Source organism: Schistosoma haematobium, chromosome 1, assembly GCF_000699445.3.
Source record: "Schistosoma haematobium chromosome 1, whole genome shotgun sequence".
In the NCBI taxonomy this organism is placed as follows: Eukaryota; Metazoa; Platyhelminthes; class Trematoda; order Strigeidida; family Schistosomatidae; genus Schistosoma; species Schistosoma haematobium.
In genome coordinates, this window is record NC_067196.1 from 86,692,358 (window position 1) to 86,711,698 (window position 19,341).

Below are 19,341 nucleotides of genomic sequence, written 5' to 3' on the forward strand. Positions count from 1 at the left end.
ATTTTGTTCACAGAGAAAATCGTTTGCATAATTAATTTCATCATAAGGAAAATCGGCCATATAATTTTTGACAATATCTTACTACTATAAGATGAAGTATATGAGTAATATAATCTCATTAATGTTACAATAAGTTTCCTGTTGTGAATTTTTTTCAACTGAATAATTGATATATGTTAACTGCATACTGTACTCAATGCGCCCTTACTAAAAAGATTACAAGGTATCGTGAAGTTAATTACTTCAAAATTCATTTAGATTCACCATAGTGATTAGTATCTTTCTCTTTACAGCTGTTCCTTAGAGAATTGACACTTATATTAGAATCCATGAATCAAATATATTATGGGACAGCAATGGGTATCATAAGAGAAAAAAATTGCTCAGAATTACTCGGGTTTTTTTAAATATTCACATGTACAGTAGATATAAGATGGGAAACTGTTTTCATATTGCATATTTGATGCTAAGAAGTGTTTTAGCAGTATTCAAATATTAAAACTGTGTAAATATTCTTCGAAAGTGAAGTGTTATATTCTGTGTTTTTATTTAATCCTTAATGTAAACTTCCAGACTCTTGAAGACCTCTATATAAGGAGAGAGGAAATGAAAACTTTGTAGAAATCTTTACCGAAGCTGTATAATAAGACATAATACTTATACGTGAACATAAGTTGCCGATATGTATGTGGTGACATTGGACTGTTAAATTATTTGCTTACTTATAATATACCACTCATCTTCTACTGTATGACATTGTGCTTTTCAACGGAGTTTCTTTTTATACACCTCTGTTTCTCGTATAATATTCCATTTTTAATTCATTTTGTTAATTGCTAAGAGAGATAGAGTATATCATAAATCAATCAGTTATCTTGTATGAAAGTTTGAAATATTTTGAGAAAACTGGAAAATAAATTATCAAATCTTTTTCCCCAGGCAATTACCCCAATTGAATGTAAAAAATCAAAATGTACCATATATTTCCGATGGATCCAGAGGACAAACAATACAACATAGAAATTCAGGTCGTACTCTAGCAATGAATCGATCAAATAGTTTAGATGCAGATAAAACGGCCTATATTAGCCCAGATCATTCTGTGTACCATGTTGATCAACAGAGACCGTAAGTTTGAATAAATATTCATGCATATTTAAGAACATCTTTTTGTGGACAGTACTGGAAATAACTTATTTACCCAAGTGCAAGTTGATGCACCCTGCCCTAAACCACACTTTAAGTGTCTATATGTTTATGTGATTTAAGTACTTGGCTATTTAACCTGAAGTTAACTGAATAATTCATTTGTGTTGGTTGTTTGAATTTGCCCATTGATGTTTAAGGCTGCGATTGATCAGTCTCTTTTGGTTTATGTGCATTATGTACAAATTACCTCAATATTGTCACAAACGTTATAACCAGAGTTGGATGGTGGGTTATCATGCTTGTGATTTAATGGCAATATCGAGATAATTCGCGCATAATAATAATAAAAGAGTATTAAATCAAAATTCCGAAATTTCCATATTGTTTAACAAAAAGACAGTCAACTAATCGAACTATTCGAACCCAGGACCTATCAGTCCCGCGCCAGGCGCTTAACCAACTATACCACTGAGCCGGCATCCAACAGTGTTAATGTCTAACTTCAACCAATCCACGAAGTAGCGCCACGGTGAACCATTGTCTTCAGTGAGTTCCTATCTCAAAACAGACCTGGTTGAACTCCACTGGTAACGACTTCTCACTAGAACTCCAGGAGTATCTCTTGAAGTCAGTTAGTAGTGAGCAGGTGATTATTATCAGAATGGGTTTTGTGAAGATTTTTAGAAATTTCTTTGGTTAAGCGCCTGGTGCGAGACCGATAGGTCCTGGATTCAAATCTCGCGGGGGGCGGAATAGTGGATGCCCACTGCTGAGGAGTCCAATGCTAGGAAGAAACGGCCGTCCAGTGCTTCCAGGTTTTCCATAGTGGTCTATCTTTAATTGACTCATGATTTCAACCAGTGAAATTTCCAAAAATCTCCACAAAACCCATTCCGATAATCGAACTATTGCTGTTTTAATAATCTTTATTGATAAAAATATTTCTGATACTGTGCTATAAAGTAAATACACCGGTTTCAACTAATGAACAACACTATTACGTTTAAGTTGTAAGGAGCTGATCAGAAACCATGGAATAAAATGAATTCATGTTATTCAGTTATGTTTGTATTGCTTGTTCTATTTAAATTTATTACTAAAAACACACTGTATGAAGTATTATTCTTTAGCTTGAGGTCTGTCAGCGAGATTGTAATTTATGGACAAACCAATCAGATTGAGGTTAACAGGTCTTAGATTCATTTACTCATTTGGTTAAATATAGTCTTGGCATTATAGCTGATGTCAGTTCATGATGAAAACCTTAAATCTAATTCGTAACCCTAACCATCAACTGTAAATCATAATCGTTATTCTTCAAACTGCTTTATAAGCCTCATTTAGCCCTAGTAAGTAGGTAGACACTTTCAAGATCACTTTAGCGTCGCTCAAAGGTCGTTCATAAATTATCGTCTCACCGTATAAAGTTGTTGCTTTATAATTTGGTATTCATATCTGTATCTGGATGCTGATTATTTTCTCTCAATTTACTCGAGATACTAGTGAACGCTGTTAATTGCGAATATAAATAATAGGACGATAGATTCATCCTCAAATCGTAAACTAATCAACTAAATACAACACTCACATTTTGTCTTTAAGCAATTCGAAAAAACATAATGAAGAACCACGATATTTCTCTATTACTCATCTACATTTAATCAACCGAGAACTCTAATTACTCACTATGCTTGACCTTTCATATAACAATAGACATCACAGAAGTGTATTGATGTAATATTATTAGATTGAGATCATGAACCGATTGATTTCAAACCACCATTGAAAACCTAGAAGTACTGGACGGCTGTCTCGTCCTATTGTGGGACTCCTCAACAGTGCGCATCCACGATCCCGCCTCACGAGATTCAAACCCAGGACCTATGGGTCTCGCGCGCGAACGCTTAACATCGAGACCATTGAGCCGGCATCCAACGGTGTTAATGTCTAATCTCAACCAATCCACGAAATTGCGCGACCATCTTCCATTTTTGAATCTTTCTACTGAACTATAATGATTGTTGGATGAAATATATTTACTTATCCATTAGAATGACTGGTTAGCGTTCTTTTAGCGAGTTAGTTTTCTACGTAATGGGGTCGCTAACCCCATGCCCAACCCTCTTCCTTTATCCGGGCTTGGGACCGGCAGTAGCTCCCAGAGGGACTCCAGGCAGAGTCATTAGAATGACTACTGTTATTTAATTGAAACGTTTGGATGAGATAAATATTAGAAATCAAGTTTATCATCATTTTAATATGGCTTTCTAAAAGAAGGAAAAAAGGAATGAATAAATGAGGAGAAAAAAATCAACTCTTTAAAATACCTTAATTTTACAATCAATTTACAGTAATAAAAGTACAAATGAAGGTCATAGGCAAATTTATTTAATTGTATTACTGATAGATTTTAATAATTTATGAGAGAAATAAAGAATTCAAGGGTAGGAGATGTAATAAGTACTTTCTTTATAAGGAAACATGGATAAAGGCTAGCAGTGGAATCCAGGATGTGCGTTCCGTCCTATTTGAGACTAGTCAGCTGTATGTACCTGCATCTCGAAATTGATGTCCACGTTGTTACTCGAACTCAGTACCGTTTGCTTCAAACTCCATCGCGTTATCCACTTAGCCACCGAATCCTGATAGCCACTTGCTTGTGCAATGTGGTGAAGTTTAAATTCACTTGGTATTGTTTACTTGAATCTGCTAGCCACTATCCACATTTGCTTATAATACTTATGAATTAAGGCAATATCGAAGCAATCCACACAGTACGTACATATGCTAATAAGAAACTGATCAATTGAAGTCCTAAACATCAATGGGAAGATTCAGGTAAACAATGCCAAGTAAATTTAAATACTTTCTTTTTTTAACAAATATTATCTGTCTTTCAAGGTAAAGATAATTTTAACCATGTAAAATCATTGTAAACCTGATAGGTATCGAACATTTATTTTGTCCAAGTTTTAAACTGTTTGATATAGTGTAACTACGACTTTACACTAGAATGATAAGAGGTTTCATGTTGAGCATGGTAGTATTCAATCATCAAACTCATATTCTATATTTAATGTTAAGAAATTTTTAATGAATATCACTTTTAAGTTTCTGTATTACTTATTATCTCATTCAAAGTTATAGTTATAAACTACTCTGGAGGATACACATGTTAGAATGTAACAATTGTCTGTTTCATACACATAGTTCCCTTTATCATTTTGAAAAGAGCAAGAACAAACATTTTAGCAGAATAGCTTGAATTCATTTTGATTTCGTTGATTCTCGTCAGCTGCTTACAACCTGTGATATTTAAGAGTCATAATTACACAATCGGTTTAAATTACTTACATGAAAGAGTTTGATTGGAAGTTATATTGAAGACATATTCGTATAGTATAGCAAGGATGTAAATAAATTGAATAGACTGAATATTGTAAATATATACCTTATGTGATGAAAGAACATTGTGACAACAGTTCAAACGGCTAGAAACAAGTAGACATTGATAAGAATGAAATGAGTAGAGTTCAGTCGATAGAATAAGATTATTAATTTGGAAGATAGTTGGAATAAAACTCAATGATATGATAAGTTCAAGAAAGAGTTTAAAGAAAAAAAAATTTAAGATACAATGAAGAAATATTAGTCACCAAGGCAAAGAAAGATTAATAACCATCTCCTTTTGAACACATAAATTAGGATTCTGGCGTCTGATAGCAACTGCCTCAGCAAAATTCAGAAGACTGGAGTTTGGCTGCTTACTAATCACCTTGAATGATTGCAAGGTATCGACTTGATGTCCTGTATCAAGATGTTTGGTGATTGCACTATTTAGAGTCTTTCTTTCTCTTGTTCTGAGGCTTTTTGGAACATGTTCAAAAAATCTGAGATATGCCCTCCTTTCTGTTCGACCAATGTAGCTGCTTTGGCAGGTACACGTAAATTTATAAATACAATTGGCGGTAACATGAAAAGGATGCTTATCAACCTTTGATTGAGTTATTGAACATGTTGTTTTATACAGAATTTATCAACTGAACTCTACTCATTTCATTCTTATCAATGTCTACTTGTTTCTAGCCGTTTGAACTGTTGTCACAATGTTCTTTCATCACATAAGGTATATATTTACAATATTCAGTCTATTCAATTTATTTACATCCTTGCTATACTATACGAATATGTCTTCAATATAACTTCCAATCAAACTCTTTCATGTAAGTAATTTAAACCGATTGTGTAATTATGACTCTTAAATATCACAGGTTGTAAGCAGCTGACGAGAATCAACGAAATCAAAATGAATTCAAGCTATTCTGCTAAAATGTTTGTTCTTGCTCTTTCCAAAATTGTCTGTTTGTAGCTTTCATTTTTCAGTACCTATTCAGTTAATATCATTTTGTAATGAAAATTGATTTCAAAAACGATAAATCCTTAAAATCATACTATACTTATGACCCAAACAGATGATAAGATAGGAGCTCTTGTACCTCTGCTCAAAATCTGAAAATGATTGGAGGATAGTTAATATCTTATTAGAAGCTAAGTAAATACTACTGACACTCAGTTTCTTAAATGTTTAGAAATGATAAACATGGGGAAATTAAGGAAACAATATCATGGTTCATACATGTTAATGATTACTTAAAGGCTTTTAAACTTGAAAATCAAGCAACTAGCCATACAAATATTTATCCATGTGAGTCTACAGAGAATTCTCCCACTCAGTTGTTAATCGTTACTTCCGACTCTTAAAGCTATATTCTAACTGTAACTCTAATTTCTAAGTTAAACCCAAACAACCAAATCTAAATTCTTAACACTTAACCATAGCCACGGACTCAGGCCCGACTCCTAACCCTTAAACATAAACCTAAATTCTCGAACAAAACGTTTAACATCTTTGAGTTTAATGTAATAAATTATTCATTTATATGATCGGCATTCTTATTCGCTCAAAATCCCCTTTACTTCCTTAATGTCACTCAAGGATTCATTAAACAAACTCCCCTCAGTTTAGACTAACTCCTCTTTTATTTTACATATTTTAGATTTGGTGATAAATTTAAAAAATATGATCAAATTCCTGGTGAATATGGTCATAGTGCAAGATCTAGGCATACATCCGGTGCATATTATCCATCAGATGAAATCACTTCATACAGAGAAGTGAATAATCGTTGTCCCCCTAATGATCCCCGATTACATGGTAATACCTATTTGGATTCTACATATCCAGGTGATTCATTCCCTTCTGATCCATCGGATTCACCATGTCAAAGTGGTGGTGGTGATAGTAGTACAAAATATGGTTTGTCTTATGGAAAAGGTCCAGCGCATGAATTTGGCAGACACCAAGAAATCAGATATAGAAGTGATCAAAATTTTCCTTCTCAATCACCATATTACAAACAAAACTATTCATCTAGTCCTTTTAGTGGTAAGTTAATTGATTTACATAATTTTAATGCATAATAACAATTGTGTTCATTTTGTAGTTTACATTATGGATTTAGTTAAAATAGTAAACTATTAAAAATCAGGAAACACTTTACAATTGTTTCATTCTGCTATAAAACTACTGGGCAACGCGGATTCATTACCATTTAAAAGATTGGACTCAGAGACTTTAGGCCTCTCAGAGAGTGCTTAACCCTAAGACTAGTGAGCTAGCATCCAACCGATTGATGTTATAAAATGTGGACTAGTGAATGGTAAATTAATGGTCTGAGGATTAAAGACAATCCGAAGAGCTAGAAGAATCTCGGTTTGGATCGTGGAGTGATCTTGAGGTGCACATTACTGATAAATCCAATACTAAAATATAACAGCCTTTTATTGCTTTCTGGTTTTCAACGGTTGTCTAACTTAATTCAGTCCGTGATTTAAACTACGATTTGTACAATTTCCCTAAATTAATTCTAAATTACGATCAATTGTTCGGCATAATCGACTACAGTTTATTCTTTAAACAGCGAACGATAAGGTGAGAAGAATCAAAGAACTGTTAGTTATTTCGCCACCTTCATTTTAGCCATATGTTGCACAATAAGTCTAACTATTTTGTTCAAATATTTTTTAGATCTATATTATACAGGTAATTACTAAATAACAGTCATCCATTTAGACAATGATTTTATCATCCGATAACTGATCATTTGACATTTCAAGATCAATACCATAAGCCAATTCTCTTATCACTCTGTTCTATTATCACATCTTAGTTATAGTGAATTCAAAAATGAAAGTTTCCCAATTAGTATATTTTTGTACAGTCAATTTGTTAAACTTACTGAAATGTGTCGATAATTGGTTACAGTAATTCTTGATGGAGTTTTGTTCTCTGAACTGGATGGTTTGACCGTGCAGCTTTCATCGTTCTTCTGAACGACATCATCAGCACAAACTTCAGATAGAAGTGAAGTTTTCAAATTTCTCCAAATGTGGTTCACAGCTTGGTTACAGTAAATAATTCTTGGCACAAAATATGCAATAAGTTTGTATTGAACAAGTATCAAATTTAATGTTTTCCGGTTCAGTTAAAGAACAAACAATAGGGAAGATATATGAACTGCTATGGTAATTTCATTTGAATTTTGGGATAAATAGTAACCTGCTTCGTAAAAATTTATGAGTGCATTATGCTAAGTATTATGTTTTGAACTCTTGGAAATGACTTCGGAACTGATTCCCGATGTTCCAAAAGTCTCTCTCATTTGAACCCCAACCAGAAGAATGGGAAATATATTTCGCTTTTAGGGTTGATTTATTACAGAAAATAAGGATATTTATGAGTTTGTGTATGATTTTGATGCTGTAGTAGCTTCTTGAAACATGCTAAAATTAGTAACAACGCCGGTCAGTCAGGAAATAACGTATAATTCGTCTCTCTTCTTTAACTCTGAGATTTTTCTATTAAAGGCTGATTGGATGAAATATTTTCGAGCATTTCATCAACTTTTGGAGACTTGTTCATGAAATACTTGAGGGCTTTCAACAACCTATATGGTTAAATTACATAACTAATTGGCTGAACGAAGTTCAGAAATGGAGAACTTATTGAACAGTCGGAAAATAGGTGGTTCATAGAATTGGGGAAGCCTCTGACAAATTCCTAATACGTATTTAGCTTAACGCCTGATTTAGCACTTAAGAGTATTTACAAGGATAATTATATATATTGAATATTAAGCATCAAAAATTATTTTTAACTTTCATAGTTTCCATTTTTGTTTTAATAATTAGCACAACGACGAAATAAACCAAATTGGGAAACTTATCGTTATGGTGCTGTACCACCAAGATATCGTGACCAATTACGCCATCATCAGTTACATCATCTTTCATTTAGTAGTTCAGATGGAGAAGATTTCAGTGTTGTTGATGATGGCTCAGTACTATATCAAGAACCAAGACGTCGATTATTACCGACAAATTTTGAAAGAAAAAATTCACCATATTCTCAAGGAACTGTTACAGATGATGATGATCCAGCTAGTCAATTTTATATTAGTAAACGTTCAACTACACCATATTATGATAGACAGTTAAAACCAACTGTATGGGATCAAGATAAAGCATTATCTTTATGTGATGAACCACCAGTAAGATATGCGTACAGTGATGAAGCTCAACCTGTATATCATAGACAACTACCTGAGAATAGATCTATGGGATATCAAAAAGGTCAGTTTTATTTAGTAATATTTAAAATAAGATGAAAAATAAATGGGATTTTTATTCATTATTCATGTAGAGAAGTATGAATAAGCATTAGACTGTTCAACAAATACACGAAATGAGATCACAAAAAACGTTATTTCATAACGTTTGATATTCAAAATCAGTATTACCCTCTTCAAACCAGCCCTCGTGACAATAAATCTGTTCAGTCTTCGTTTTCATTGTTCAAAGTTAAGTTAAAAGTTCTCAGGAGTTAGGCTATTTAGTTGCCTCATACTTACTTACTTACTTACTTACTTACTTACTTACGCCTGTTACCCCCAATGGAGCATAGGCCGCCGACCAACATTCTCCAACCCACTCTGTCCTGTGCTTTCTTTTCTAGTTCCATCCAATTCTGTTCATTTTTCTCATGTCTATCTCCATTTCCCGGCGTAATGTGAGTTGCCTCATAGTTTCTATGTTTTCGTTGCGCTAGATGTTTTGCTAAAATCATATACTTAAACCAGATTTACCCAACTTCAGTTCGTCATTAATCATCTAAATAGTAAATCAGCGATTAAAAAAAGCACGGGTGATTTCATATATTCGATGTATTCATCCACATAAAAGAGATTGATGTTTATGTTGGGATTTTATCGTCTTTATATTCTTTATGATCTCCTCCGAAACATCTAATCCACTTGAAAATAAAGATTCATTCTCTGCAATAGATTAAACATTTTGTTACTTTTAAGGTTTTTGTTACGTTACTCTAAAACATTAATTAGCTCATCTTGTAACTTAATTGAACAAGTCAAGTATAATTGTGGGTACAAATATTAAAGTGTACTGAAAATGTCGAGTGAACATAAATCTTTGGTTACATGTACAGAAATACATTGACTCATAATCATTGGAGAAATGAATGTTGTTGAATGTCCAATATAACATTGAACAAGAAGTTATGCTATTCAACACAATAGCTATCAATTGAAAATTCTAAGAACTTAAAGAAAAACACAGCCTAACTTCTTTTCATGAGGTATAAGATTTACAAAAGAATTTACAATAGCCTTAACTAATAAATTTACAAACCTGTTGTTTTATCTGGGACTTGTATTCCTGCTATACCGCGTACAACTTTAGTACCGGAACACGCGAACCCTTCAAGTCGCAAGTTAGACGACAGAAGATCAGTGAGAAGGAATCTTATTTCACACAGTATCAAATATTGTGAATTTCTCCAATCGGGAAGCTACAAGTTGAAGTTCTGGAATAATCATTCAGAAGATGATTGGACAGAATTTCTTCAGCTCTTTCTGAGCTTCTAAGAGTTCCCTTGTGTTCACCGGCGGCCGTCTCTCGATCCTCCGACAGGACCGATTAACAAATGACGGTTTTTTGAGTTGATGTTATTTGTTGGCTAAGTTAGACGACTAATTATCGAGAGAAAAGTAATGAATGTTCATGTACGAAGGTTTTCAATCTTTACGGATTTTCACTACATTAAAATAAAAAGGATTTTTAACTGATGGAGCTACGTTATCAAGCTGCATTCTTCTTTTCGAAATTTCTTATATACTAATTGACTTTTTTTGTTGGTTGTTTGAATATTCCCATTGAGTTTAAAGACTGCAATTGATCAGTTTCGTATTGGCATATGTACATCCTGTGCGGATTGCCTTGATATTGCCTTAATTCACAAGCATTATAATCAGAGATGGATGTTGGCTAATAGTGGGTAACGCGATGGCATTTGAATTGAACGGTACTAGGTTCGAGTCACAGAGTGAACATCAACTCTGGGATGCAGGTACATCCAGATGACGAGTCTCAAGTAGGAAGAAACGCGCATCCTGGATTCCACTGCTAGCCATTATCTATCTCCGTTCATTATATTATGCTTTTATTGGATTTGTTTATTATTTTTTTACATTATCGCTAGATGTTCAATATAACCATAAAGATGGAACAGTTGTTACAAAAAGGTTACCACCGAATATTTCATCAGTAGGTTGATCATATTAATAATGTCTATAAATGTATTTATGGTAAATATTTGTATTAGTTTCCTTAATGAGTCACAGCCTCAATAGTGACTTTCTTGACTCGGTCAGCCACGTTTTCAACCCTTGCCCTATCTAATTAGAACATTAAAAAAACACTTTCCAAGTCACTGTCATTGAGTATATGGCTATCGTGTACTGAGTTGATATATGGAAAGTTATGTAGAGTTAAAGGATATTTTTCATTGAAGCGATACCCACTACTGAAGAGTCCTAATCCAAAGTGAAAAATGAATTCTACTTTTCGTTAGATTTCCAGTTGTGACGAAATTTAACATAAAATTATCAAAATCTTCATAACTTACTTATTTACTTAAGCTTGATACATCTCATGGAGTAGCATAGGCCCAACAGCAGCATTCTTCATCCAACTTTGTCCTGGACAATCCTTTCCAATTGTTTCCATTTGCTATTCATTCTTATCATGTCTGCTTCCAATTCCGGACACAGTGTGTTCTTTGGTCTTCTTTTTTTCCTTTTCACTTCAGAATTGCAAGTTAGCGCTAGTCACGTGATGCCGTTTGATGATCTCTTCAATATTTGTCCTATCCACTTCCAACGTCTTTTCATAATTTCCTCCTCGGCTGGAAGTTGGTTTGTTTTCTCCCACAGCAGGCTGTTAAAATCTTCATAAAGCAACTGAGTAAATGGGCTTACATATATGTTATACTCCCTTTAGTGTAAATTGAATGATTAAGCAGATGGACTTTCTCTGGTTTTTAAAAGGTCACATGTTGAGACATCGTAATATTATCTTTATTACATATTACTGACTGAAAAAAGATTTTCGAGACATATTGAAGTAAATATCATAAGTACCCAAATATTCTTTGGTCCTTACTCAATTAATCCTCCTACCCCTCGTGATGCATATGCTAACGACCAGGATTCTCCAACTAACTCTGTCCTGGGCAATCCATGACAGTTGTTTCCATTTGTTGTTCATTCTTCTTATATCTACCTCCGATTCTAGACGCAGTGTGTTTCTTGATCTTCCTCTTTTCCTTTTCCCATCAGGATTCCAATCTACAGCTTTTTTTGAAAGCGATTGGTGATTTTCTTAATGTACATCCTATCCACCTCCAGAGCTTTACTAATTTCCTCTTTAACTGAAAGTTGATTTGTTCTGTCTCACAGTAGGTTGTTGCATATGGTATTCGACCAACAAACATTGAGTAGCTTGAGTAGACTACTTTTTATTATTACTTGTGCAATTTTTATGATGGTTTTAGTAGTTCTGCACGTTTCAGCTCCGTACAGTGGAACTGTCTTGAGGTTCGTATTGAAGATTCTGACTTTGATATTCGTTGACATTTGTTTTAATTTCCATTTGTTCTTCAATTGTATAAATGCTACCCTTGTTTTGTTAACCAGTAGTTGGTTTGTCGTCTTTGTCGCTCCCATGAATCTAGTGAATTTGATCGATCCCGTTTTCTGTAGTCTTGTCTATTCCGACCTTAGGGTTTGGGTCTTCCATCAAGATGGTCAGGTCTTTTTCTGAGCAGTTCTCTGTAATGAACTGCGGTCTCTCATAAAACTGATATTTATCATTTTCATCCCCATCATCGTTGGGTGAGCTGGACTGGGTAACATTCGCCGTAATCACTTCCTCAATTGGTTTGAAGGATACTTTGATGATCCTTGGTTCATGAGGTTCCATACCACCTATAAGTGCTATACGCGTCTCCTTAAAGTTCACCAGTTTAGCTCCTTGTGTAATTGGAGGGGCTGCGATTTTTCATTATCATAATACAACAGTACGTCTTGTGAAGATAGTCATTTTCACCTAGATTTTTTCCGATGAATTTCACTTACCACAAAATGACTCATGTTATATCTTCGCATTTTCGATACTGTTTGAGTGACTATTCGGGTTCCCCACATTTTCCAGGCATTCCATGTTACTCTTGTTGTGATAATCGGCATCGACCTGGTGAATTCTGAAGATTTGCGGGTGTGACTATAATTTATGAAGGACCTTCGAGCGACGTCAAAGTGACCTTGAAATGTCCACGTCCTTACTAGTGTTAAATGAGGGTTATAAAGCAATAGAAGCAATTAGGATTATGATGATTGGAGCTAGGAATTAGATTTAGGGTTTTCATCACGAATAGACATCAGATAAGATGTCAAAACGCTATTTAGCCAGATGGATGGATGGATTTTGCGCCAAAATCCAAGACGTGCTGCCCTAAATCTGATTGGTTCGTCCATAATTTATGGTCTCACCGATTTTTGGCTTTCACTGTGAAGCTTTATAACTGTTCTTAATGAAAATGCTTGAACTCTTAGGGAATAGTTTAGACGCTTAAAATGGTTATTTTTGGTTAGCGTCCTTTTAGCCATGTTCTTCTCTCTACAGGACGGGGTTGTTAATTCCGTGCTCAACCCTCCTGCTTTATCCGGGCTTAGGACCAGCAATGATCCTAGGAGGGCCCCAGATAAAATTTTCGGTCGGTTCACTGAGACAAAAAAAATAAAGTTCAATCAGAATTCAAATAATTTTATACTGACATTGAATAAACGGTGAGATTTTATGCCATAGTTACATTGTGAGGATAATCTTATCTATGAGCAATAGTCAAATAACGAAGGTAGAAACAAAAATGTTTTGAATTCAAATGGGCAATGATTACGGTTAATAATTTAAATCGCACTCCTCAAAACAGTTAATAACCAAAACTTAGTGGGGGAATGGTGTAACTGAATAGTGCTATTCTTTAACATTATTCACTCTTAGTCCTATCTCAAAACTACATTATTATTGTAAACTACTGTATTTAATAAAATGTCTGTGACTGAAGTCAAATATTGATGAGAGTAACCTTTATTCTTCTACTGAATAGGTTCGTTAGTCATTTAGATTGTAAGCTTTCAACCTTGTTAGTATAAAAACTTGTCTAAAAATTGATGTCGGGATGGTCAAAGGCAGTCGGTAGCCAACCATCAACCAAGACCTTATGAGAGTTGGCTCTAGGTTTTTGCAGTGGAAAGAGTGTGTCTCGTGAGATTCAGAAATAAGAGATTCTTCTTTTTTTAGAAGTTATGATCTCTTTAACAGTGATTGACTTATAATCCTAGATTCAGGTACCCAAACAATACCACATAACTACTAAGACAGAAGCCAGTAATCCATATATTCAACTTAGTTCAGTTCTCTTCAGGTTTATAGGCATATACTTCAGAAGATTTCCAAACTAGAATGGTTCAATTATTTGATTTTTTTCTAGTTTTCCCCTGGTTCGTCTAAAAACATCAATTAGTGATGAAAATCTTTGTTAGAATGAATTTTAGTAGTTGGGATCATGAGCCAATTGAAGCTAGACCAGCATGGAAAAAATATGCCCACTAGTGACTGGCTTCAAGAGGTATTTCCTGCAGTTCTAGAGAGAAGCAGTGACCAGTGGATTTCAAGAGTGTCTGTTGTGAGATAGTAACTCACTGAAGACAATGGTGAACCGTGGCTCAATTTCGTGAATTAGTTGGAGTTATACATTAGCACTGTTGGATGCCAGCTCAATGGTCTAGAGGCTAAGGGTTCACACGCGAGACAGATAGGTCCTGAATTCGAATCTCATGAGGCGGGATGGTGGATGCGCACTACTGAGGAGTCCCACACTAGGACGAAATGACCGTCCAGTGCTTGTAGGTCTTCCGTGGTGATCTATCTTCAATTGATTCATGATCTCAACTATTAAGATTACTATAATATCCACAAAAGCCCTTCTGATACTAAAATGAATTTATTTAATTTATTTTCTAAAACATTTTTTCTTCACAAAATCATATACTTTTAAATTAGTCTCAACCAGTAACTTGGAGTGTTTCAGAGAATGGTAAACGTTTAATTGGTCATATGATTTTACAAAAGAAAACTGATCCACATTTTGGTGAGCCTGGATTAGGTAAGTTAAATAAAATTTTTATGTTGATTTCTCAACTTGTAAATAAATCCATAATTAACCATAAAAGATTTTTTCCCTGCAGTTTTTATCTTTAATTACTTTCCCAAAACTCATTCATATTTGTGATGATTGATTTCTAGTGAGAAATCAACTTATTTTAATCAGTAGATTTATTACCTTGATAACATAATACACAGATGTGGTTTTCATTTAATGGTTCATTAGCCATATTTGTTACTATGATGAGTTGATTTGAATGTCAGTGAGTCAGTCAGCTACAACGTAGGACCAGGCACATATATGCACCAGTTCATGTTGCCATACCTAATTACCACAACAAGATGAACACCGGATTCATAGAAGTAGTCAATTCAGTGGTGGTAATATATAAAACAAAGATTGAATATAAGGATATAGTACATGAAAAAAGAATTAGTTCGTAGAAAGAAAGATATGAAGCGATATTAATCTAATAGTTTAAGGGAAGACAGAGAGTGTATACACAGACGCCACTGTGATGGATGCTGAGCCATGTCACCCAGAGTCAACAACCAAGTAGTCTGCATCTACCAACATGGCCAAGACTAGGAGTTAGTGTCTTCAAGCACTGATGCCCCTAACTTTCTTCCAACCATCCACAACAGTAGTTAGTATTGCTTGTCGTGGTAATCGGTGTTCAGGCATACGTAACACGTGGCACAACGATCTCATTCGATGAAGATTCACAACTCATTTTAATGAACCATTGTAATCACTATTTGATTTTTCGATTGATTAAATAGTTAAGAGTACATTGAATAAATAACATAAAGTTTATCAACATAATTATTAGACTGAGATCGATGTTTCCAAAGGTTGTTAGACTTTACTCGGCTACTCACTGTATTTATATGTTCATTCAACAATCTGCTAAAGGCAATCATGACTACAATTAGCTAATAGAATAAAGTATCAATCTTCTTAACCAATAGGAATAATCTTGGCACAATCAAACAACAAATCATATTATACTATCAAATCAATCAGAATCCATATAGCTAACTTCAGGTCTTAACAGTTCAAAAAGTGATTTCAACTAGTATTCATCCACCTGTAAATGCATGGTACAGGAATGAGGCAATTAGAAACGTGAACGTAACTTTTAGTCGGTTACGTCAAAAACCTAATGTCACGTAATAGCAAGCAATAGATATGTCTTCGTATGCTGATCAAAACATTTAAAATGATAGCGAGAATTGAAACTAAACCAAAGGCTCAATCCTATGTCTATAGATTGTAGGTAGCAGCCATGTCAATGATCCCTAATTTGCAATACTTATTACTGAAACAAACCTGAACCCCGAACAAATCAGACAGTGCCTCTCAAATTGAATATTTATTTATCCATATAGCTACAGAGTGTTGTTGCATTGTTTCTGTTGTAAGTTGGTGGTGAGGAAATTCAAACCATTAACCCTCAGTTCTTATCCCTAACGTGTAAACTAATCAAGAAAAATTTGAGGACTCTTAGAAATCTTAGGTTTCCATAATAGTTTGAGAATGTGGATAATCTGTGTTCACAAAGACGAATTTATCTGTGTTCGTTTTCCCAATCTACAAGCAGACTTACCTGCAGAAAACGTTAGTCGGTACTTAATGTAAGATCTGTAAAGATTTTGGAATATTTTCCACAAACTTTCCATTTACAAGGACTTCTTTCTGATTGACTAAGAAACGATTGGAGATTTGTCGTGATGGTGTTTTCAGCTCGTCGCTGTGCTTACGATCTTGTTGTACTCCAATATCATTTTGCCGTTTGTAAAATATTTATGGTTCGTTAGATTATCTATAGACTACACTGTTCTTCTTTCAGATGATTGAATTTTGTAGCGGTGCTTTTTAAAAATTAACCTTTATAATGTCATAAGCTACATAATATCACCGTATACAATTAAGTTTCACTTTTACGTCCTGAATACTGGTTGACTAATATGGTGCATCAAAATTCTAAAGCGATCTTCAACCTCGTGCAATGACACCAGTATTCCCTGGTCTACCAACAATTCAACACCTCTTTATTACTATATTACAAATTGTATCATATTATATTTCTCATACAATTTTTTTTAAAAATCAGGTCTTAAATTAGCTGGTGGTCGACTCGACAAATCTGGACATTTATCAGCATTTGTGACACAAATTAAACCAGGAAGTCCAGCAGATATTATTGGGCATTTAAAATCTGGTGATGAAATTTTAGAATGGAATGGACAACCATTACGCGGTCTTAGTGCTGATGATGTTTCACAAATCATATATCAGTCAAGAGATGAATTACAAGTGGAATTATTAGCTCAAAGAGAATTGAAGTAAGAGTTTTATTTAATAACAAAATTCATTTATTTTGTAAATAAGTAGGCTAATGAATGACATTGTTATACATATATAATGTTGTTTAATAACTAAGATGTGTACTTCATAATCATACGAACTTGAGAAAATTGTTAGTAGCAACCAACTCAGTAACTAACTAACTAACATATTACAGTTTCGAGATAATGGAGATTTGTAGCTTAGGTGGATGATTTTGAAGTGTTCAAATTTCTCCACATGTGGTTCACAGCTTGTCCTGTACACCTCGATGTTGATTGGTTCTTGTTGACCTTCTACCTGAAATTTGTGCTGATGATGTCATTTGGAAGAAAGATGAAAGCTCCTTGACCAAACCAACCAGCTCAGAGAACAAAACTCCACCTAAATGAAGAAATTTAATTCAATAACTGTTTATCAGTCTATCATTCAATGAAATTTTGAAATCAATGTAACTACTGTTATAATACTTGAATAATATGTTCCTTTTTTTCTCATTACTTTTCTGTTCATTCATTCAGTGAACCTGCAAACAGTAAGTTTTTAATCAGTTTTTGTTTTGTACTTTTGGGCTTATTAAAATTTCTATATAAGATATTTGATGTTTACCTGTAGGCTATTCACCTTATTTAAAATTGTAATAAAATTGTAAGATGATGAAAGTCTTAGTTATGGGTTCATAACTAGTGATAAATAATATGTTAGTTTAGTGCGCATCCACGATCCCGCCCCCGCGTAAGCGCTTAACCAGGTCTGTTGTGAGATATCAGCTCACTAAAGACAATAGTGTACGATGGCGCAATTTCGTGGATTGGTTGAAGTTAGACATAAAAACCGTCGTATGCCGGCTCAGTGATCTAATGGTTAAGCGCTTGCGCACGAGACGGGTAGGTCCTGAGTTCGAGTCTTGCAGAGGGCAGGATCATGGGTGCCCACTGTCAAGGAGTCCCATACTGGGACGAAACGGCCGTTCAGTACTTCCAGGTTTTCCATGGACATCTAGCTTCAATTGACTCTTGATTTCAACTATTGAAATTTTCCCAATCTCCACAAAATATCCTTCTGATTATTATCATCATTATTTGTAATTATTCATTATAAGCACACTGATGGTATGTGAACGAAGGATGTTCTTTTGTAGTGTCGGTTATTATGTTAAGCCCATATACCTTATTCTAACTTCTGAATAAGCCAATTTATCCATTCTTCTTGAGTTACTTTTTGACCTTGTTAATTATTCACTTATCAACCTTGACTGTTTTTATATGAGCGCATCTGTGTTCCCTTCTTATCCCATTCATTACATGTTTGTAGATTAATTTTGTGTGACTATAAATATTGATTAACACTTGGTTAAATGAGAGTTGGCTCACATGCATTTCACACTGCACGTCATTTCGCTTCACTCTCTTCTCTTCGTTTCATTCCTTGATTACCTGTCCAAATCAATAAATGAATGAAATATACATATTCAAAATCCATTCTCGTATTTGACTTATTTAATTACGTTATTCACTAACGTGAATTAAGTCGATGATAATATACGAGAATTGAGGATATGTATATCTCAATAGTAATCTGAAACGATCTCACTGGAGTTAGATCCCGGGCCATTATTCGGATTAGAAAAACTGGGACTTTATGTGCAAAAGAAATGTATCCAACTTTTACTGTTACTTTGACTAACTACAGGTTCAATATGATTACGCAATCGTTCACATTTTCAAAACTTCATCCTCAATATCTTTGTATTACTGTCATTCTTACTGTTATTATTAATCTTATGAATGCTGGGAATATTTAATAAGCATTCACGTCTACTATTGTTTACTTGATTTAGATCTCACTCTACACATTACGTAATCTTCCGCCAAGCATTTGATTTGATTTATGATTACAGTGTCCCTTAAAGCCAAACTAGTTGATGAATCCTGTAAGCTTTCTACAGAAGAGGCATTCATGGCAGCACGCCACAACTACCGGAGCGCAATAGTGGTTTATACATTTGTTTTTTTGCTTTTCGGTGTTATTTTCTATCCAGTAATCGATGAACATTGGTGTACTGCATAGCAGTGATTGATCATTCTTTTTTTTCCGTCGGTAGTTTTTTTTACACTAGTTGTATGAACATTAGTGTAGTTCGTTAGTTGTGTTTCTATATAGTCTTATATGTTCATATGGTTTTGTGTTTCAGCTGTCGG

General features: G+C 34.3%; 1 protein-coding gene across 3 annotated transcripts in view; it reads left to right on the plus strand.

Annotated features, from left to right (window-relative positions):
• The window catches only part of RIMS2_2 (Regulating synaptic membrane exocytosis protein 2), a 44,655-nt gene extending 27,133 nt beyond the window's left edge, over positions 1-17,522 (plus strand). The window contains exons 4-9 of one of the 3 annotated variants that reach the window (XM_051208522.1): positions 940-1,128; positions 6,207-6,595; positions 8,401-8,841; positions 10,766-10,830; positions 14,689-14,791; positions 16,908-17,522. In XM_051208522.1, coding sequence (XP_051075402.1) covers positions 940-1,128; positions 6,207-6,595; positions 8,401-8,841; positions 10,766-10,830; positions 14,689-14,791; positions 16,908-17,143 — 1,423 coding nt within the window. In that variant the 3' untranslated portion in view covers positions 17,144-17,522. Of the gene's footprint in view, positions 1-939; positions 1,129-6,206; positions 6,596-7,209; positions 7,735-8,400; positions 8,842-10,765; positions 10,831-14,688; positions 14,792-16,907 lie in introns of those variants that run through there. The other 2 variants (XM_051208523.1, XM_051208524.1) reach the window with 2 other exon arrangements.
• Positions 17,523-19,341: the final 1,819 nt, after the last annotated feature.